This window comes from Capricornis sumatraensis, chromosome 7 (assembly GCF_032405125.1).
Source record: "Capricornis sumatraensis isolate serow.1 chromosome 7, serow.2, whole genome shotgun sequence".
Taxonomy (NCBI): Eukaryota; Metazoa; Chordata; class Mammalia; order Artiodactyla; family Bovidae; genus Capricornis; species Capricornis sumatraensis.
The window spans coordinates 7,086,446-7,110,247 of NC_091075.1; the positions used below are offsets into that span (position 1 = coordinate 7,086,446).

Consider the following 23,802-nt stretch of genomic DNA (forward strand, 5'->3'; position numbering starts at 1 on the left):
TAAACAGACCAAGAAACCAGCAGAAAGTATACCCACACACACACACACACACGCATTCCAGATGGAGAGAGCCACAGATATCAGGGGTGTGGCCAGTTCAGGAAACAAAGGGAATTAATTCAGTGTGGCAGGAACACAAGAAGCAGATATGGAGAGCTAAAGATGAAGCGCTAAAGCAGACAAAGGAGAGTCAAATCCTAGCCACCCATTCATTCCCTTTTAAAGAGTCTGAATTTCAGGAGTTTTAGGATTTATCCTACATATATGTTGATATTGAATGCTGCTGCTGCTAAGTCGCTTCAGTCGTGACCGACTCTGTGTGATCCCATAGACGGCAGCCCACCAGGCTCTGCCGTCCCTGGGATTCTCCAGGCAAGAACACTGGAGTGGGTTGCCATTTCCTTCTCCAATGCATGAAAGTGAAAAGTGAAAGTGAAGTTGCTCAGTCGTGTCCGACTCCTCGCGACCCCATGGACTCCAGCCTACCAGGCTCCTCCATCCATGGGATTTTCCAGGCAAGAGTACTGGAGTGGGGTGCCATTGCCTTCTCCATGATATTGAATAGAGAGGTCTAAAGAAAACTGTAAACTAAGTAACTAAATTCTTTTCTCTTTCCTTTCTATTCCTGCCTCTCTCTTTGTTCCCTTTCCTCCAAGTCAAGAATGATGTCTTCTGCTCCGTCACGGCCTTTGTGTGTGGCTCAGAGCACCTGCTTTCCGTGCTTTTATCTGCACTACGTATCAAGGGCTCCATTACCTCAGTGCCCCGTAAAACTACAAGCCAACTCATTAAAGCTGAATGTTAGTGAAAAAAAAGATTTTACTTCCCTGGAGTTATGAAGAAAATGTGGACCAACTACAGAAAAAACAGTCTTGAGACACCCAATAACTTTGTAATGAATTATTTTCTTTTCTAGTTCCGTAAGAATTAGTAGCTCTTACAGAATTATACAAGACATTACATTTCACACAGTTAAGCTGATACACATAAGACATTGCCAGAAAATCCGGCCCTTAGGAAAATAAGTACCCCGAGTTGTCAAAAAGTCAACAGTTACTTAATTGATCTGGGAAATACAGTGAAGTTATGGCACTTCGGCTACTGAGGAAAGATTTGGTGTGCCTAGGCTAGTCTGTGGTAACTTCCTCCTCCAGTGAGAGAAACTGCCAGTAAAGGAAGAAAGGCAATTTACATACCCTAGCAAGGCGATCTGCCTTGTGTGTTACTCACAGCTTGCCAGCTTGAGACATCCTGGGAAGCCCCTAGCTGGAAGAGAAGAAAAGTTATCGTCACAGTCGCTGTTAGCGTTATTCTGTGTAATTCACATACAGAGTCACTTCTGTACATTTTCAGTGAAAAATTGTTACTGTTGTTTTCTGTCACGAGTAAACTATTTTTGTAGTATTTTTTAAATTACGTATATTTTGCTCTCACTTTAAAACACATTTTCTTCTTTTTTTTTCTTTCTGCTCTCCAAGCCTCCAGGAAAAACAGTTTCTGTGGCACATTTCTTACAGAGCACAGCTAGAATGAGTGGTGCAGAAAGTTCTACGGATCATGCAGAGGTAAGAACACATTTCTGGGAGATGAATTCACCATATGTAGCATCAACAGTATCGCTAATGGCTAATTATGCAATGACTATAATAATAGCAATGTCTAGTTTGCTTTCTTTAGCTAAGATATGCTCTACATATTTCAACAATGCTATTCAATAAAGAAAAAATATCTAGGTGACTAGCTGCATTTTCTTTGACACCTCTGAGCTACATTTCTTTTTTTTTTTAACAAAGCCTATCCTTTCAGCTTTTCAATTCTATATTTCACATTTTGCTCTTGACTTAAAAAAAATTGGTTTAATGTAAAATTTAAGAGAATATTATATTGGTGTGCTTAGAAATAAAATCTATTACAGCAATAGAGTACCTGTTGTAAAATACTTATATACATGCAATTAATATCACATTCTTTGCTCTGTTACTGTTTACTGCAACAGATACTAATTGAAAGTGTTTTCTTGAAGTATTTTTTAATGATAACTAAGATATAATAGGAAACAGACTCTTTCAGCCATTCAGGTTTTAATTTAGCAGTCCCAGAACTTGAATCTCTTAAAAGCTGATCTGGGCATTAGGGTAAATGAGAAAGCAAGGTCTGAATAATTTGCACATAGATTACATTTTATTGGGAGTAATTTTTCTTTAAATGAGCCCTTAGAAGGACCAGTGACCTAAAAATCTTTCTATGCCTTCATTAGCAAATAAGAAGCACAGCTAAAACAAGTGAAAAGTTTCTCCAAAACTTTGTATTTGACTGTTTTGTTTCATTTTAATACACATCTATGTCAGATGCATGGTGGTAAAATGTTGATTAATCTCCACAAAAATTCTTAGTGATATATTTATGACTTGTAAGTCATACCTATTGCTGTGCTTTATCTATCTTGCAGATTTAATATATTTACTAAATCATTTTATAAAAATTTGATAAAGAATTATTTAAAAATAACTTTTAAAAGAAAATCAAGTGTCAAAATAGTTCATAATTTTTCAGAGAAAATTGTATATGGAAAAAATGCAATCTGATTACTCTCAATCTAAATTCTCAGAAGGCAGGGTCATACAAATATCTGTTAGTCACAGAATTTTTTTTGTCTTTGTCATAAATAGAAAAAAGACTTCTTGAGGACCCCAAATTCAAGTTCTAAACCATGGTGTGAAATGGAGGAACCTTGAACTTTAATATGAATCATGAAAATCAGTGGTATTTATTAAAAATAGAGGTGGGATGAATAGGTGGAGCAGAGAGAATTTTAAGACAGTTCTACAAGACATTCTACAGGATCTTATAGTGATAGATACATGTCATTACATATTCATCTACAGCCACAGAATGCACAACAGCAAGAGGGGATCGTAATGTAAACTGTGGATTTGGGTGATAATGCTGTGTCAATGCAGGCTCATCTGTTAACAAACATACCACTCCGGTAGAGGATGCTGACAATGGGGAAAGCTACCCATGTGTTGGGGCAATAGCTATATGGGAAATCTCTCTACTCCCCACTCAGTTTTGCTGTGAACCTAAAACTGCTCTAAAAAGTAAAGTCTATTAAAAAGAAGATAGAGTGCTATAGCTCCCTTTCAGAAAATCTGATCGGTGTTCTGGGTGCTCTATGTATAGCAAGCCCCCAGGTGAATGTACCCTAGTGGTGAGAGAACCGCTTAGTCTACAATCCAGTCTTTCTGCATCTCGGCTTTGCCAAGCCCAGCACACACTAAGTAGGGTTGCTTCACAGCATTTTCCAAATCAGCTATGACTAATTTTTAGTCTGTTCTGATCCAGAATAAGTTCTGTCCCTTAGAAGTCTTCCTAAAAACCAGAAATCTCAATTGCAGGACCCAACATACTTCTCCCCTGGAAACTGATATCACTTCTGGCACTGGGTCAAACCAGTTTGAGGTCAAGAAGCAGGTATAATCATCCTGATTTTTGTCAACCTACAGAAGAATGCCTCTTTTTAAATGCAGTCTTACTTACACATGTGTCTGAATAGGAAGTAACTAAGAAAACTAAGAAGAGTCTATAGAGGTGTAAAAATCCATGGAACCCTAAAACACTGAGACAAAAGCTAGCAAAGATAGAAAAATAATTTTATAAATCATTTCTAACGAAAAAAGTCCTTGAACTTCCATGGAGACTACAAAACAACATTTCTTGTAACATTTCTGGCAAAGGCCAACTTATTTTGAAAATATTTCTTATTGTTCATGAATACCCTTAAGCAATTTCTTGGTCCACAATAATTATTGAGCCTGAGACTAAATGGCAGATTTCCAGGCTACCCTCATCATCCAATTCATTGTATTACTTTATGATTCAGCCATGCAATGGTTTTAAGACTATTGAGTTAGAAAAGAGAAAACAGTACTTTAGTGAACTTTGCTGGTGATCACTTTAGACAGATGGTAGGAAGTTTCCAGAATTTTTATGCTTTCTTTAAATGAATAATATTTTCTTAAAAATAAAAAAGTGATTAATTTTTCACCATGCCAATGATTTATTATTAACCTAGATTTGTCACCTAGCAGCTTTATACATAGGGCTGGTTAAAATTACACAACATGAGATGACCTATGCTCACCTCTCTAAGATAATCATATGACGGTCACTGAAGTAGTTAATGTATTAATATTGCTTCAGAATCAGTTTGTCTCCATGTAACATACTGTGTTAGTTTCCTTTTCTTGGTTCTATCATTCCTCTGACTTTTAAGGCCACTCCAAATCATGGGCATGTCTATATAAATAAATTCTTTTTTAAAATTTTACCAGGTACATACCTAACATGTATCTATGAAACTTACCTGATTTCTATATACATTATATTCTGTATTTTCATTTTGGGGGGAAAATGATTAAAATCCAAATTCATAAAATTCTAAATTCTTGCTTACCTCTTATACAGAAACATTTGTAATTTATTCAATAATTGTCAAGGCCGTTAATTCAAATAAAAGAGTTTCTAAAATATAAAGCTTTTTCATCAACAGTTCTCTATGGAGATGATAATATTTTAGCAAAATTTTTATAAATTACAACATGAGAGCTTGTGAAAGGCAGCATTTCTCCTGTTTATTTGATAGACTATTCTGCTTTGCTCTTTTTTTTTTTTTTTAAGTGTGCTCAATCGTCAAGAAGAAAGAACTTAAATTCTCTTGAACAAAAGATAAGATGTCTGGAAAAGCAGAGAAAAGAGGTAATTTTGCAATATTAGTTGGAGCAACATGGGCCATGAATTAATGCTGAGAATAAGAGGCACCTAGAGCCTCTTCTTTTTGTTGCTGGTTGCAGTGCGTATCTTCAGGGTAACAGACTGCATTGTACTGAGAGCAAATGCTTCTTTCTTACTCACCTACATGTCTCTCACTCCGTCTCTCAATGCTTGTGCAAATGAGTAAAAATGACAAACCCATGAATTCAATCATTATAATTTAATTTTTTTAATTAGATGTTTCTTCCACATGGGCCAGGTGAGTTTATCATCTGGGCTGTTAATGCTCTGCAATTTGACACACCTTGAAACTCAAATTGTCAAAGGCTTTATTGTATAGTTGACTTGGGTACTATGACATCATGAGTTGGCATCCGACCAACAGGGGTTAAGGAGCACTATCACAAAAGAAGTTTGTCTTAAAACGTCATTGGGTATGTAATGGATGTTCTTTTGAGTTCTGTTTTTCTGAGTTAATGAATACTAGAACTTCTTTATTCTCCTTGCCAGAGGAAGAGGTGCAAAACTAACACTTCTGGCACCGCGTTGTCAATCTGGTACTTCCTTTTCTAAGTCATTTTCTACATTACAGCCTTTCTGTCTTCTTCTTCCGTGTCCTCCACCCTTCTTTGATACTGCGTGAAATAGTGTGCTCTTCTGGGGAAGTACTGAACTTCAGCAAAGTAATGGTACCAGAGCACAGAAATGTTAGTCCCTAAAATGACAGCAGCTCGGGGATCTTTATAAAATAATACTATATAGTCTTATTCTAAAAAGTCACAGCTATTTCTAGCATCAGAGTTACCTAGCTACTGCCACTCTGTATTAGGTATTTTGTTTTGTAACTAAGAAAATTTTGTTACCTTTTTAGTCATTATATCTATCTTCTCCATGTCTGTCCTATATTTATAGCTGTTGGAATTTCTTTTAATGTGGAAAGCTGTAGACTTCCTGACTAGAAAACTAAAAAGAAGTCATAGTGTTTTTCTTTTCATCTATTTAGCACATAGTTTTGAAGTTTGAAACAAAAGTTTCAAATTGTTTGCAGCCTAAATTGCTTCTAAAATTGTCTTATGACAAAACTATTATTCCTCAAATAATCTAAGATTTCAAAAAAGTGATATTATCTATTAGTTGAGTATATTATACAAATCATGTACTGATTTTTTTTAAATACATTATTGCAAGCAAATGATTATCAGTTAATGAGACTTGGAAATTTTAATATAAATTCTGCCTTTAAAAGCTATAAGAAATATTACATTATAATAGTCAAGATAAGCACATAGAAAAATATGGAAAGATTTGAAAAAATACTTCAAATATGGATAAATATTACAGAAAACCACTAATGCAATTTGTATCAGGATCTAGTTGGATTGAACAAAGAAGATGAAAATTCAGATAAGTATGCAAAGTTAAAAGTTTCTAATAAATTGTTCGGCTGACTAGTCAAGATATACCTAAGATGTACTAGTTTTTCATATGTGAGCCAATTATGAAAGGTGAATGTGTTAACTCATCCCAGATCTACCAGAACTTGGTGGAAAGAATACTGTCTTCACCAATGACTTCCAAAATCTTACCTCAAAAAGCGATTTCATTTTGACTAAATTTCCAGCTGGGCAGAATCCTTTGTTGATTTACCAAATTCTAATAATTTCAGCTCCTGGAAGTTAACCAGCAATGGGATCAGCAATTTAGAAGCATGAAAGAGTTATATGAAAGAAAGGTAAACACCTCTCTGTTTGGTATTTGCTTTAAATCAATAATCTGAGTGAGCCAAGTATGTGAAGATTTTCACTGATTTCAACTACAGGAAATTTGTGAATAGCCAGCCATCTGTTGAAAAATGATAAGGGGGAGGGTGCTGAGTGTATTACTGGCCTCATGGTACTGAAGATTAATGAAGGAAGCAAAGGTGTCAGTGAATTGTCTTGAGAATGTAAAAATAAAGATACTAAAAATAGCCTCCAGTAACATCTCTAAGTTCTTATGCACATTTATCATAGCTCACAGAGCATCCTGGCTCTGTTACTAGCAGCCATAAAAGCACAAAGTTATATGTGAGGTGAGAGATGGCTTAAAGTTTATACTGTTTTATACAAGGCTGGTTCTCTAATTCTTTATAGCATAAGCTGTTGCCCACAGATAAGGAAAGAATGTAATAGTGAGTGAGGGAAAATGGGGCAAACCCTCTTCTCTCTAAAGCATGTTCGACAAGAAACTTTTGTTTTGGTGTGAAATAATCTTTTTTTTTTTTTTTTTTTGGAAAAAAAATATATTTAAAGAGGAAAAGTCAATTTATTGTTTAAAATCATTTCATGTTTCAAAAGAGAGAGAAGAAAAAGTAAACTCCCTAAATAATTCAAAATTAAGAAATTTGACCGCAAGTGAGAAATACAGCAGAATTGCTCTTTTCTTCCCCATTTTGATACCCAAAATATTACATTTAGAAAAAGTAGGATAGTTTTCACTACATCAGGCCATGGCCAAGCCACTTTATATATTAAAATTCAGAGGGGCATCTTTTGAGTCTCCAAATTTTAAATCACATGATCCCAGAGAAAACCTTTAGTTATCTTCCCAAAGGGCTTGCAGCTGCGTGAAGACCCAGGGTTAAAAATGGTCACACTCCCCATCTTTGATGAAGTGCTTGTTCCTAAGGCTTCTCTCCCTGGGCCCCTGTCACCCAGACACCTAATTTGGAATTTAATAGCAGGTCAAGAGGCTTAGCACGCACGGCACAGCAGGTCAAGTGCTGCAGGTTATTGAGGAGTAAAGGCCTTATCTGTTTTTCTGCAATGTAAGCATATTCACTGATCTCCATCCTTCGCTGCCCTCTTCAGATCAGGCAAGGCACACCTTGCCAGTTGAAAACAGAATGACAAGCCTCGATGGCTCCTGTAAAGTCTAAGGGTTTATTCCCTCCAAAGCGGTGTGGGCTGGAGAAAGGAGCCTACAAGCTGTTTTGGTGTTTGCTTTTTTCTCTTGTAGAGGAAGTATTTTTTAAAAAGCAAAAGACCTGATCTTGGTTTGGGACAGTGGGAAGAAGAGCCCCTCCCTAGGGGATGCCCAGGAGTGAGCCAGTTCTGTCCCCGGGTGTTAGGCTGGGAAAAATACAGGGGTTGTGGGCTTCGGACTCGGTGTCTGCAGCTGTCTGTGAACCACACCTGCAGGTCGCAGAGCTGAAATCGAAACTGGATTCCGCAGAAAGATTCCTGGGAACACTGGAGAAGGAGCGGCTGCAGAGCCCGAGGGAGAGCTGCCCAACGCGCTGCTGGACCAGTGAGCCGCTGCGGCTTGCGGAGGTGGGAGGGGCTCGGGAGCGAATCCCTGCCCCCGATGGGCCAGGGTGTACAGGTTACCCGAGGGCCCAAACCAGGGGCCAGGTCTCTAGAATCAGAAGGCAGGAGGCTCCCTATTCGCTTCCTCCTTTGCCGTTCAGCAGGCTCCATCCGCAGGGAGAACCAAGCCACAGATTTGGGGGTGTTTTTCTAGGGCATTGCAGCCTAGGAAAAAATTCATTTTGCCTTTTTGCTTTTACTCATACTGATTTATTTTTACTGCTATTGTTAATAACATGACAAATCTTTGTACAGCTGCTTTTCAGCTTACAAGAAGCTTTACAAATAAGTATGACTTTTGTCACCCTAAAAGATAACATTTTTGAAAAGTATCTCATCCTCCTCATCTCATTTAACATTCTCTGCCCGTTTGTGAGGAACATCTTACCTTTGCCATTTTAGAGATGAGAAGACGGAGGTGTAGAGTTTAGACAGCTTGTCAATGTCTCTAAGTAGCACATGGGCAAATGGGACTTGAACCCAGTCTCCAGATTGGAAGGGTCCTTTAATCCTCCTGAGAACTAGAAAGTGGCACTGAGATGATGCCTTTTCTTAATGTGGACTCCTGGTTTTACTTTTAGTTATGGGACCTTACAGTTATGGGACTATGAACAAAGCTAGTAAAGATGATGGAATTCCAGTTGAGCTGTTTCAAATCTAAAAGATGATGCTGCGAAAGTGCTGCACTCAGTAAGCCAGCAAATTTGGAAAGTGCAGCAGTGGCCACAGGACTGGAAAAGGTCAGTTTTCATTCCAATCCCAAAGAAAGGCAATGCCAAAGAATGCTCAAACTACCGCACAATTGCACTCATCTCACATGCTAGTAAAGTAACACTCAAAATTCTCCAAGCCAGGCTTCAGCAATACGTGAACTGTGAACTTTCAGATGTCCATGCTGGTTTTAGAAAAGGCCAAGGAACCAGAGATCAAATTGCCAACATCCGCTGGGTCATCAAGAAAGCAAGAGAGTCTCAGAAAAACATCTATTTCTGCTTTATTGACTATGCTGAAGCTTTTGACTGTGTGGATCACAACAAACTGTGGAAAATTCTTAAAGAGATGGAAACATCAGACCACCTGATCTGCCTCCTGAGAAACCTGTATGCAGGTCAAGAAGCATCAGTTAGAACTGGACATGGAACAACAGACTGGTTCCAAATTGAGAAAGGAGTACTTCAAGGCTGTCAGGCTGCTTATTTAACTTACACGCAGAGTACATCATACAACATGCCAGGCTGGATGAAGCACAAGCTGGAATCAGGATTGCCGGGAGAAATATCAATAACTTCAGACACAGATGACACCACCCTTATGACAGAAAGCAAAGAAGAACTAAAGAGCCTCTTGATGAAAGTGAAAGAGGAGAGTGAAAAATTTGTATTTAAACTCAACATTCAGAACTCTAAGATCATGGCATCCAGTCTATCACTTCATGGCAAATTGATGGGGGAAACAAAGGAAACAGTGAGAGACTTTATTTTGGGGGACTCTGAAATCACTGCAGATGGTGACTGCAACCATGAAATTAAAAGACACTCGCTCCTTGGAAGAAAAGCTATGACCAACCTAGACAGCATATTAAAGAGCAGACACATATCCTCCCTTTTGAAGCTCCCTCCCATCTCCCTCCCCATCCCACCCCTCTGATTAATGTTGAGGTTTGACAGAAAACAGCAAAATTCTGTAAAGCAATTATCCTTCAATAAAAAATAAATTAAAATTTTAAAAAAGCAGAGATATTACTTTGCTGACAAAGGTCAGTCTACTCAAAGTTTTTCCAGTAGTAATGTATGGATGTGAGAGTAGGACTATAAAGAAAGCTGAGCATCAAAGAATTGAAGCTTTTGAACTGTAGTGTTGGAGAAGACTCTTGAGAGTCCCTTGGACTGCAAGGAGATCCAACCAGTCCATCCTAAAGGAAATTAGTCCTGAATCTTCATTGGAAGTACTGATGCTGAAGCTTAAACTCCAATACTTTGGCCCCCTGATGTGAAGAACTGACTCATTTGAAAAGACCCTGATGCTGGGAAGAATTGAAGGCAGAAGGAGAAGGGGACAACAGAGGATAAGATGGTTGGATGGACCATCACCGACTCAATGGACATGAGTTTGGGCAAGCTCTGGGAGTTGATGGTGGACAGGGAGGCCTGATGTGCTGCAGTCCATGGGGTCGCAAAGAGTCAGACATGACTGAGCGACTAAATTTCACTGAACTGATGGGACTTCATGGATATTGTAGGAAAAGGGCGGAGGCCCTTGAGCTCTAATGGCCTCTCATTTTTTCAGACAGGAAAAAGAAGAATAATGCTAATTTTCTCAGGTGAAGTCTTATGACTGATATTGTGATGAAGTGGTTGTGTTTTACAACATGTACCAGTCTTAAAGCAGTTTCACAAATTAGTACATGACAACGTCTGTTCAGATTTCCCACCTTGTTAAGGATATCTTTGGCAGTGTCCAAAGAAAGCAAAGTTTAGCAGTTCCCTTTCTGCCATGTAAAAGTTCCTTTCTGGTCCATCTATACCCAGCTCAGGAATCATGGTAATTTTTTTCCCTGTGCCATTTGGATCATTTTCTAGTTGAAATAATTTTCTCTTAAGCCATGCTAAATTAGAAAAAGATTGGTGAATTTTCTAGGTGTACATTTAGATCTATTCTGGTTAAACAAAGGCAAATGGAAGAAATATTTTCACTTTTAAAGAAAACAACTCACCTAAAGTTGATTTCTTAAATCATTGTTTGGGGAAATAATAGCTATTAAAACAATATACTTTAACATATAGATTTACCTAAACTCTAGAATATTTATTTTGCTAGGTTAAAATTTTCTTCTCATTGAGAATCCAATTCACTCGACAAAATGTTTACTGCCCAGAGTATAAGATTAAGAGATAGGAGACAGCTGTTGTTTGAATCCAGAACCTGTGTCTAAGCCACCAGCCTTGCTTCAGGTACTTAAAACATTGGATTGCTTGAAGGTGATCTGAAAAGTGGAGGAGTGATGGCCGTTGGACCAGCCCATCTCTACATTTTAAAAGTAATCATCACAAAAATACAGCACTCTGAGTAATTATCTGTGGTGTAGGGTCTTATTGCCTGAGGTTTTATCCTTTATTCTCTTCTGTCTCTCTCCAGGCCAAAATGAAGCAGGGCTTTGAGATATTGGTATTTTTTGTTGCAGTGACACTTTTTGCATTTTAGAACTTTCAATTATTTTTTAGTGAATCAGGCTTTCGTCACCACCTTAAAACAGGGCAGAGGAAATAGCTTATTCTGCAGACTCATTTGATCCTTAAAAGTGAGGAGTGGGGATTTTGACATCTTGTTCTGGGGTCACAAGACTCAGTAGCAGTAAGGATAACATAAAGATTTCTTCTATCCTAATCCTGGCTTCCACCCAGAGTTGTTGTTGTTTAGTTGCTAAGTCACATTAGACCCTTTTAAGATCCCATGGACTGTATCCTGCCAGGCTCCTCTGTCCATGGGATTTCCCAGGCAAGAATACTGAAGTGGGTTGCCATTCCCTTCTCTAGTCGACCTTCCTGATCCAGGGATCAAACCCGCATCCCCTGCATTCACAGGCAGGTTCTTACAGATGAACCATGAGGGAAGCCCACCCAGAGACTATTACTCAAGTGGGATGTTAAGTGAAAAATCTAGTAGGTCTTGTTTTGTTTTGTTTTAATTTCAGTAGTAGTCCTACAAAATCATCTCATCTGAATTTTATTGATTTGGAATTTGTTTTCTTGCTTTCTATTTCAGAAGGAAAAGGAGAGCCTAAATGGAGAATTACATGAATTGAAGATAGAGAATAACCTTTTGAAGGAAAAAAATGCTCTCATGAACCACAAGAAGCAACATTATGAATGTGAAATAAAACGCCTCAATAAGGTATCAAGCCAGATGAAGTTGGAGAGGTCAAATGTGAGGTTTCTGTATAAAGAGTACATTCTGAGCTGAAACTCACAGCAAAATCCACTCACGCTGCAATGCAGCTCACAGGCTTGGGGGGCTTGCACAAAAGGTCTCTGTAATTTTATAAATCTCTCCAATATTCCTCATTCAGCTATACTTGGCTAAGGATTTTGGGGGGAATTCGTGTCTCTGCAAAGACTGTCATGAAAAAGATAAGGAGATATTATAAAAGAGAGTAAGAATTTTTTTTTTGGTAGTTCAAAGAACCACATAAAGCAAGTGGGTGTTTGTGAAGAGTAGTGTATGTCTTGGTCAACCACAAAAGTTTCCTGAGGAAACAGACTGCACTTAAAAATCATCACTGTGGAGCTGCTGGGTGTGAAGCAGACTGTATGGAAGCAGGCTAAATGCCAAATCCAAGAATGGTGGCCTTTCCAAGAAAAGGCCTTTTAGCGGGGAGAGTGGGGATAGATCTATTAAAAAATCCTGGTGATTTTAATGCCTTCACTCCAACTTATCTATTCAAAAGGGCCTCCTTTGAATTGCTGCAAAAGAATGACTTGTGAATGAGTGTGTCTGTGTGTTGTTTCATGAACTAAACCTTAATTTTCTGTGGGAAGGGATTGCTGACATATTCAGAGGAAAAAAAAATTAAACCCTTTGCTGTTGACTTTTTCATACATGGACCATAGAAACACCTGTAGGAGTTGAAATATTCATCTCTCAAACTAGGTATTTCTTGGCCAAAGTAACAGAAATTGTCTTCTAATGTGAGTAGGTGATTGGCCTTAAACACGTGCTCAGTGCTTGCATTTTGGACTGTGTGCCATCCTGTAGTTAAGTAGTTTCCAGAGGTACAACTTAAAGATTCCCAGAGTGTTAATGATGTGCCTGTACAGTGGATAGGATGCTTTACAAATGCGATGCTGTACTTGATCTGTTTATGAGGCAAGCTATTATTCAGGATAAAGTATGAAATTGGAGGTTGACTTCATAAACACTGTACTTCTCTATCCTTTAAGAGAGAAAATCAATGTTCAGAGGTACAGATTCAGGGCACATGGATTTTCTCTCTTATTCTCTGCTGGAAATTCTCTGCAAATGAATGAGAGGAACTGACATTAATTGAGATTATACTTGAAATTTCTCCCACTTTTGGTATGTCGTCACTTATTAGTTCTCTTCTCTGTTTCTCTAAATGTGGACCTAAGGATATAAAGCCTGTATAAATTATAACAGTCAAGAACTCTGTTTTTAACTCAAGAAGCTCATATATAACCTTAATTTATGTGTATCTGCTTTTATAGTCAACAGAAAAAAAACTTTTAATAAGTAAAAACTTAATAGCTCATGATTATAATCCTGAAATCTCAATGAGAAAAATTAATTTGAGTAAAATTCAGAGCTTGGTGCAAATGTCATCTTCTCAAAGTGGATTTTTCTGGTTATCCTCACTAAAATTACATACTACACCTCTAAAATTTCCTGTTTTAATTTTTCCTTGGTATTCATTGCTATTTAATACATGCAAAATGTGCCATGTTTATTATCATTTTTGCTTTCTATCTCCCAGTCTTGATTATAAGCTCCATGTGGGCAGGATTTTTGCAGGGCAGACATCTCTGCTAGGCATGGTAGACCCAGTGTTGAGTACTCACAATACTTTTAGTGGCCCATTGAGATGCTTAATTTCTCTTAAGGTGAGAGGAAAAAAACTGAAAGTTTTAGGTCAAAAAAACATTTCATATGAATATTAACATATTCATCTTTGTAAGAATGCAATTATATACATTTACTGTCAATACATATTTGTTTGAAGGAGGAGACGCACAAGGACAATATTCATAACAGGGCCCTGAGTGTCTCTCTTTTGTTCACTGCTGTATTCGAAGTGCCTGGAACAGGGCCTTGCTCATAATATGTTCTTAAATATTTGTTGACTGGATGAATTAACTAATGTAATTTATTGATAATGTAATACGTTCAATAGCCAATTGTGATCCTGGCATTTATGCTTTAATAGGCATAATGCTTTACTCTTACATATGAGCAGTAAGAAAAAATGAAAGTGTACTTCAGACAAGAAGAGATTTCATCCCCCACACCTATACCTTCAACTGTCACTTTTAAAACACAGATAAAAAGTAATGAGCTATAAAAAGATTTTTTTCTCTTTTTTTTCATTTAGTACAAAGAGATTTTTTTTCTCATTTAGTGCCTAATGAAATGTAAGAAATTATTCTTTTATACTGTAGATTTTTCTTTTCTCTTTTACCACTGTAATAAATAGAAGTTACTCAAAAATGATGATTTGGGTAGCTAATTGTGCACACCATTCATCACAGGATGAAATTTGGGGGCCACCCTGCTTGCTCAAACTTACTGCCTACTGACCCAGTCTCAGCAGAAATTCATAGCATGTCAGCCTAGCAATTAGCAGATGGTTTTCAGAAGTTCACACAATTACATGTACTCAGTTCTACTTTTTTGCTTTGAAGGAGATACCTAAGGGTATTGTTTTCCTAAAGTTCTGGACAAGAGAATCCAGATGTGTAATCTAAGCGAGAAAAATTACCTGGGGCTTGTCAACCAGTGCCACCCATGGGCAGAAGTGACGTGTCTGCCATCTCACCATCAGTGTGTCTCGTATATCTTATCTGTGCTGATAGAAAACTGCTGTTCTAGAATAGGTTACAAGTGTTTGTTCAGGGAAGTTGGAAAACCCCAAGATGAAATAAACATCTGCTAAACTCACCTTTCATATGATTCATTTGCAAAATTTCTAGAAGTCTGAATAGGTAGATCAGGAAATTCAATTACAAGACCCACAAAAAGTCTATTTATAGCTGTAGGATATGGAGCCAGCATATTTGATTGCCTTGACTCACTTCATTCACCCCACCTAGATTCTGATGCTACTAACATGTTTTTTTTTTAATATACCTATCATGATAATTCCTAGAACTATATAGATTAGCAATACATTCTAACGAAATACAAATTATTAAACAACTTCTGTTGTTTTAAGAATTCCTGGAGGAAGGAATAAGTTCTTGTTTTTCTCACAACCTCCTGAAAAATGGTATTTATATCAGGCTAGACAGCGTCCATAGTCTAGTCTTAACTATACACACATTTAACACCATAAACGTACTTTACTTTTCTAACCTTACAGCCATATTACATAGTAATGCAGGGAAGTGAGTTACTAGTAGAATCATCAAATGAACATCACTGAAGCAACTAATGAGATACAGAGGAATTAAAGTCTTGTAGCTTTGGAAGTGAACTTTTCCTATTTGCATAGAGGACTCATTCAATAAGGAGCAAGTAGTTGTATTGTGTGCGGGCTTGGATACCGCAAGATGAGGTATGTTCTGCCACCATTTTTGGCAGCCATCTTATTTAACTTGTCACAAGGCGAAGGTCTTCAGAAGAGAGACAGTATCTTTTATATAATCTGACCAAGTGTAGTATATGTCAGAGTACCATGGATTTATGATTAAGGATGATGATCTGGGTGGCAAATCTAAGAGTCTCTTATTTCTTCCACTCCTTCACTCCATGGTGAAAACACCGAATTGTACTGAATGTCAAGAAAGCAGAGCACTCTCTCCACCTTGTGGGCTGCCCTGGTGGCTCAGTGGCAAAGAATCCATCTGGCCAGTGCAGGAGACGTGGTTTGATCCCCGGGTCAGGGAGATCCTCTGGAGAAGCAAATGGCAACCAACCCCAGTATTCTTGCCTAGGAAATCCCATGAGTGAGAAACTTGGCAGGCCACAGTGCATGGAGTCACAAACACGTCTTAGCGACTAAACAACTCTCTACCCTGTGGTGGGTTAATGGATGTTTTATTGGAGAATAAATATAACTGTAGCTAGGCCAGGGCATGGTATGCTGAAGGAGTGCAGAGCAGAACAGTGCCGGATCTAATGGTAACAAATCTGCATGGATTCCCGCCTCTCCTGTAGGAGACATGGTTATATAGCAGAAACACATTACTCAGAATGCCATCTGAGACCGTCAGCTGCAGCTTTTGAGGAATGCAGATTTTCAGTTCCTACCCCGACACATACTGATTCAGGGTCCTTGGGGACAATGCCTGGGGATGGGCATATTTGCTGCCTCTCCAGGTGATTCTGATGCTTCCTAAAGTTTGAGCTTTATTGATGGAGCATATATTTGACTGAAGCAGAGACTCTAGAGAAAGACTATGTATCTGTTTTCCAACCATGATTAGTCAGGTGGGAGGAAGGGTCTGTAATATCAAAAACCTTAAGTCACAATGAGAGTTGAATAATATAAGCACCATCATGGAAAAAAGACAGAGATTCTGGAAAAAAATCCATATATGCTAGAAAATCAGAATAACATTATTTAGTGAGGCCTTTAAAAATGAACTTCTACCTTGTGAGTGCATTTGAAATGATTGTGATAATTGCAGAGAAATACATATGTGGCAACTCTTAGGTCAACAGTGTGCTTATCTTATAATACAGGCTCTGCAGGATGCCTTGAAACTGGAGTGGTCTTCATCTCCTGAGGACCCTTTGGGGAAGTCTGAAATGGAGTGCAGCCATGAGGAGATGCGAACAGAAATGGAAGTTCTCAAACAGCAGGTGAGAAGTTGAAAGTGGAGCAATCTTGAGGAGAACTTAGGGCCTTTTGTTCATGTGCTGCTTTAGACATTTCTAGAAGTCCTCCTTTTCACTTTGTGTCAAAGGGTTTTGCATGTATTTAATTATAATTACCTAATTTTAAAGCTTTATGGGGAAATTTAGATCAACTAGTCCAACTCTCACACTTTATAAAAGAGAAAATTGAGTTTCAGATGGGTCGAGTGGCTTGCCCAAGAGCACACAACTTAAAAGAAGGGCATGCTAATTAACCTTTTAGTGAAATTCTATTAGCACTGGTTCCAGAGATTTTCACGCAGACACAATTTATTTCGAAGACACTATTAACCTAAACTCTGGACCTTTTCAGAAAATGGTAGCAGCTGGGCTGCTTCTCTGTAGCTGCAGACCTTCCAGGCTTTGGAACAATGAGGGCAGTTTTAAAGGGAATACCCTGCACTGATGAGAGGAGGCACGTCTGTTTATCTACTCCCACGTATGGATGGCACTGCCTAGGAATTTACTGATGAGTTATGGCTTCCTCCTTCCCACCCACCCTGCTTCACTCACTGTTGCCAAGTACACAGCAAGAGTCAAGGATGCTCTAATAAGCTCTTGCATGCATCAGTGGCACGGGGCTATGGGACATAGCACTGCCTAAACTACCGGAGCCTAAATTCCGTTCATCTAGCTGGAACTGGCTTAGCCACAGGGCCACTCGAGCATATCACATCTCTTTTCCTATGAGAGGTAAAATGAGCTAACATAGGTAAAGGGCTGGAACAGTTCAAGGTGATATTGATCAATACAGGAATTCCAATCCTCGAAGCACGCGTGGTTGGTGATATGTTAACAATGGCAAGTTGCAGGGCAGGCTGTCATAGAACAAAGAATGTATATGTGTGATTTTCTGATGTCCCTGGGAGTAACTTGTTGGCTGTTTTGCTCTGAGCAAGTGCCAATTACAAGGAATCTTGATGCAATACACAGAAGAATTGAGCAACTGTGATATTGTTATTTACGTTACTCTTATTACTTCATAGAATGTAACTATTTATAAATCTAAAATATCCAGAGCATTTGACGTAAAATTGGATCTTTTTCGTCTATCAACTCCATTTGAATAATCTGCTTCATTACATTCAGGATCAAATATACAGCTCAGAAATAAACCCATGTTGAGATTAAGGGTATGGTCAGAGTGTTAAAACTGCCAGATTCTCAACCCCTGAAGTATCACTGGCACAAGCCAGGATTCCTTTGAAAAACGGACTGCTTATGTTCAGACACTCGAGTCATCTTCATTGTTCTCACATAATATAAATTTCATGCAGGAGAGTTGCTCTTACATGCAGTGTTTACAGTAATGGTTTAGTTTGTATTTGATAGAGATAGTGGCAAGTATTCTTTTTTTCATAACCCCCAAGAGTAGACCAGGATTAATCTCCTTCATTTTTGTATGGCCCTTTTGCTAGCTTTCTACATTCACATTTTAACTGTGCACATTTCTAAATGGGTACCTACAATAATTACACCACCAAGTGCTGCATGAAACTCTAGAGAATTTAAATTCACAAAGAAACTGAGCTTGAATTGGCCACCTAAGTGATGACTATAAGTGTGTTCTGTTCTAATCAATGGGCTTCTCCCATTTTAGTTGCCTCTGGTAATTGTTTATTAATTATACATTGATTAAACTGTATCTGTGCCTTTGGACTGCTACTCTCAACCAAAAAAAAAACAAAAACAAAAACCCAACACCAGAAAACAAAATGTCAGCTTGGCTGCATATAGTTCCTTTGCAATGCTTCTGATGAAAAAAGGCTTGAAATTAAATATGTATATCTGCATAGAGAGCTATATAAAATGTTTCATTTTTCCCTCTCTTGCCTATTACACTTTGTTCTATTATTATTAACTTAAAATTGATAATCCTTTAGTTAAAATTTGTTGCACTGTTGGTGATGATGGTGCAATGTAGTTTAATGTTAGGTTCTCATGTAAGTTATGATTTGAATCTAGTTTTAGAATTCCTTTGCTTCATTCCTTAAGCTTCATTTGTTTTCATAACTCCACATTCTAGTCTCCAAGCCACCAATCAACACTATGCCAATTAAAACAAACAATAATTAAATCTGTTCTGGGGCAGGGTTGTTTTGATTACTTTTCTACAATATTTGGAGTACATCTCAAGAGGCATTCCACTAAAACGTTCCTCTTTTCATGATATACGCCCACAGTTACTTATAAAGGGCAACTCTCATGAATGTCCTTTAACAAACATCGCTTGGTTTCCCACATACATGAGCCTTTAGTTTTTAACTTGTGCTCAACTTATAATTTCTGTTTAGAAACTTTGACATGTCAGTAGTCAGTGGCTTCGCTTAGCTATTGTCAGTAAACTGACTGAAGAACTTCAAGCAATACTTATGTCAAAGCCTTGTTTTAGAGATGAATGATTTGTTCCAAAACAGTGACACTTAACATTGATGGAGTCAGGGGCGTCAAGGTTTCCTCACAGTCATGTAATATGCAATAGAAATATTGGTGAAGGGAGTTTTTTTTCAAAATATCCATGAATTTACTTATGAATTACTGCTCAATGAGAAAAAAGTAGAGAAAGTGCCATTCTAAACAAACTAAAAGATGAAATTAGTCACAGGTATCAAGATGGAGTCCCACCATAAAGAAATATTCATGAAAAGAGGACATCCGTGTCTCAGATTGGACAAACCCAGACAGCATCTCTTCTGAACTCATTTAAATGGCTTAAGAGAAAAGGAAGCTAGCAATAACAGCATGTTAACATTTCCTAGGTGCAAATATATGAAGAAGACTTCAAAAAGGAGCGATTAGACCGAGAAAGACTTAATCAAGAAAAAGAGGAGCTACAGCAAATTATTCAGACTTCTCAGTCCCAGTTGAACAAGCTGAATTCTCAGGTATAAGTTCAAATAACCTTTGCCAGCACATATGTATTTTATATTTAATTTTCTCATTAAAAAATCAAGATATTTTGGCTTCTGTTAATGGCCATTTTTTTTTTTGAGATATTAACATCTGGGATGAAATCATTTGTAAACAATTTTGTAAAGAGATGAAAATGACTGGCGATTCCTTTTAACTTAAGTATATTAAAGAGTTATCCAAGAAATTGGATTCCAAAGTCTTTTACAAAATCCAATTCTTTTGATCTTTTTTCTCATAATATTTATCTTGGTAGAATGAGAGTTGGAACTAAATAGCACTTAAATTCAAAGACGAAACACTCCAATACATTGAAGTTGTTTCTAAATTCTTACCATTTTTCTTTGAAGGACTACATTGGAATGTTCCTGTCTTCCAAAAACATGCATAATGAATGTCATTTATATAGCTAATGAGACCAAGAATTTTGTTCAGTGGACTCCCAGATTTAATGTAACTGGAGCACTCTCAAGGAAGCCAGATAATATAAGCCACTTTATTAGAACAGAATATTAACTGTAAGCATGCTAAAATTAAGTACAATAGAATTTATTAAACATAGACTCAAGAAGTTGCCATAATGGGTAAATATTGATGTTAGTAAGGGAAATATAGCTAACACAATTTAGGCTTAAGAAAAGAAAAGTGAAAAAAACAAAAAAGTGAACTCGCTCAGTCGTGTCTGACTCTTTGCGACCCCATGGACTGTAGCCCACCAGGCTCCTCTGTCCATGGGATTCTCCAGGCAAGAAAACCGAGTGGGTTGCCATTTCCTTCTCCAGGGGATCTTCCCAACCCAGGTATCGAACCCGGGTCTCCCGCATGGCAGGCAGATGCTTTATCCTCTGAGCCACCAGGGAACACAAAAAAAGAAAAGGAATCACCAAATTTTTAATTTGCAAAATTATGCAATGTGTTTCAATAAATAGGAAATTGTTGTGAGACGTGCTGTGACAGCTCCGTAAGTTCAAGATTCTTAGTCTCAGAGGAGATTTTAAACTTTTTGTCATACTCTTCTTCCTAATACAAAGTAGATTGTGAATTAAATTCAGTTTCTTCTTTGACATCTTTTTTAAGGATTAACTTTAAATTCCTAATTTCACGTGGAAAATTATTTGGAACAACCATTTCTTTCTAAGAAATTAGAAGGAATAAAATAATGGTACAAACATAATAAAATGCTTTTTCCAAAAGTAATTCATGCAACCTACTTTTATAACAGTGGGTGAGAAATGTTCTGACTGTTCTTAGAAAATTGCTCTCAATTTTTATGTCTTACATGCAAAACTGTCTTAATTTCTTTGAACTTGTCACTGCACACATCATTTTACTTCCTGCCATATTTTAATTTTATTCATTCTACTACATTAAATCAGATTGATGATAAGTATTTACCTAGACTGGCAATGTTTTTCCCATTATAGAAACTCTAGTACAGCTAGAAACACACAATCATCTATTTGTGTCATAGACTATAATCCACAGTGATTTTCTGTGTCATCTGTCATTTTTGCTTGATATCAACAAAATGAATGTATTGTTTAATCACAGTGCTGTATAACTGTGCTTATGAACTAAAGGAGGATCCTAGTAATATGTTAAAACTATCAAAATTTTCTTTATAATGATAGTACAAGCATTTATTCTTCAAAAGTCTCGTTTACTCAGGTAAAAGTATGATAGAATTCACAGAATGTAATAGATGATGTAACAATCTGTGTTAAATGTATTAACAGCAGGTTAAATGCCATAATATAATAGAGTACTTATTTGAGTGGTTTATTACCTGTGGACCAAATGCACCACTTGACCAAAGGAATTTTTAGGTCAAATCAATCTGGTACTAGTTGCTTACATACCAGAGTGTACTCCTCTTATCACTGAGGACGGTGATTCCTCCTATCACCTCCTATCCCTGCCTCCTATCATTTAAGGCAATAACTGGTAAAAATAGTCAGTGTGGCAAAGTGAAAGATGCTTAGGAGAAATCTAAGGATAAATCTGATGTTCATGCCTGCTTTAACAGTTGGTGAGGACCTTGAGTAAATATTGAACTTTTTCCTGCACTTCCTTTTCTTCATCTATAAAATGACAAAATCGAATTAGGTGTTCTCTAAAATGTTCCATGTAATTCCAAAACTTCTGTCTCTAAAATAAGTTGCTTAACTTCTCTCACCATATGCGTGCTAAATCACTTCAGTTGTGTCCGATTCTTTGTGACCCTGTGGACTGTAGTCCTCCAGGCTCCTCTGTCTGTGTCTTCCTGAGGCAAGAATACTAAAGTGGGTTGCCATGATTTCCTCCAGGGAATCTTCCCAACCGAAGGATCAAACCCGCGTCTCTTAAGTCTCCTGCATTCGCAGGTGGGTTCTTACTACCATCATACTCACCTGTAAAATATAATGATGCTTGCCTCATGACTTCACAAGGTTATTCTCAAGATTAAGTGAAAAAAACAAAATCTATTCAATAACATCCAGCCCAAGTCATGGCTCACTGGTATTTCATGAATAGTTTATTGGAAGGGAGAATTTATAGTAGTTTCATTTAGTTTTATAATTAGCCTGCCACATTCAGTGCCTCATGATATCTAATTTTGATGCTTTCTTTCTGCAAGGCATTCTGCTATATGCTGCGAAGGAACTAAAAAATAATCAGTGCTACGAAAAGGCCCACAGTATAGTGAGGGGAACCTATAGAGTCTATCCTCGTCATTTGCAGGTTCCAATTTTGTGAATTCACTTACTCACTAAAATATATTTGCCACCCCAAAATCAATTCTTGGACCACCTTTAAGTTCATTTGTGAACTTGCACAGAGCAGCATAATCCTTGAGCCCCCTAACACACTTATTCCCAGTGGAAGTCCAAAAGGTGACGCTGCCTTCTTCTTTCAGCTCTGATACTGTAAAAAGTGTTCTTTTCATGGTCTATTTAGTGCCACATTTTTCACATTTTTGAGCTTTTTGTTGGGGATCTCATTTTTAAATGGCCCTCAAGCTAGTGCTGAAGTGCTATCCAGTGTTCCTAAGTGCCGGAAAGCTGCAAATTGCCTACTAGAGAAAAGATATGTGTCAGATAAGCTTCATTCAGGGGTGAATATAGCGCTATTGTTTACGGATCTATAGGACTTACTAAACTTCATGGCAAGTAGATGGAAAAACAATGAGAACAGTGACAGACTTTATTTTCTTCCCCTCCAAAATCACTCTGGATGGTGACTGCAGCCATGAAATTAAAAGACGCTTGCTCCTTGAAAGAAAAGCAATGACAAACCTAGACACCATGTTAAAAAGCAGAGGCATTACTTTGCCTACAAAGATCCATATGATCAAAGCTATGGTTTTTCCAGTAGTCATGTACAGATGTGAGAACTGGACAATAAAAAAGTCTGAGTGCCAAAGAATTGATGCCTTTGAACTGTGGTGCTGGGAAGGCTCTTGAGAATCCCTTTGAATATTCATTGAAAGGACTGATGCTGAAGCTGAAGCCCCAATACTTCAGCCACCTGATGTGAAGAGTTAGCTCATTGGAAAAAGACTCTGATGCTGGGAAAGCTAGAAGGCAGAAGGAAAAGGGGATGACAGAGGACGAGATGGTTGGATGGCATCACTGACTCAATGGATATGAGTTTGAGCAAGCTCCGGGAGATGGTGAAGGACACGGAAGCCTGGTGTGCTGCAGTCCATGGGGTCACAAAGAGTCGGACACTACTGAGTGACTGAACACCAAATAAGGTATCTTTAACAGAAACACACAATAAAACAAGATTATGTATTGAGTGATTAACAAAAATGGCATGACCAGAGGCTGGTAGGAACCTAAGCCTGCATTTCCCTGGAAGCAATGATTCAGTGTTTTCTACTTCAGTGTTCATGGTTACTTTATAGAATATAACTACTGTGAATCATGAGAATTGACTGAACATAGTACACACTGGAGTACAAAAAAATACATGTAATAAATGTAAGACCCTATATGGGAAGACCAAAGAAGAGAATCTTTAATTCAATTTTCTGTTGATGAGCAGGGCTGTGGATTAAAGATTTACTAAGCATGGCCCCACCCATCAGAACAAGACCCAGGTTCCTCCTCAGTCAGTCTCTCCCATCAGGAAGCTTCCATAAGCCTCTTATCCTTCTCCATCAGAGGGCAGACAGACTGAAAACCACAATTACAGAAAA

General features: G+C 37.8%; 1 protein-coding gene across 1 annotated transcript in view; it reads left to right on the forward strand.

The window, feature by feature from the left end:
• The window catches only part of TNIP3 (TNFAIP3 interacting protein 3), a 100,883-nt gene that overhangs the window by 67,983 nt on the left and 9,098 nt on the right, over positions 1 to 23,802 (forward strand). Inside the window, exons 4-10 of the mRNA XM_068975545.1 lie at positions 1,479 to 1,565; positions 4,681 to 4,758; positions 6,440 to 6,505; positions 7,953 to 8,084; positions 11,883 to 12,011; positions 16,536 to 16,655; positions 19,469 to 19,594. Of these exons, the coding sequence (XP_068831646.1) occupies positions 1,479 to 1,565; positions 4,681 to 4,758; positions 6,440 to 6,505; positions 7,953 to 8,084; positions 11,883 to 12,011; positions 16,536 to 16,655; positions 19,469 to 19,594 (738 nt within the window). The remainder of the gene's footprint in view (positions 1 to 1,478; positions 1,566 to 4,680; positions 4,759 to 6,439; positions 6,506 to 7,952; positions 8,085 to 11,882; positions 12,012 to 16,535; positions 16,656 to 19,468; positions 19,595 to 23,802) is intronic.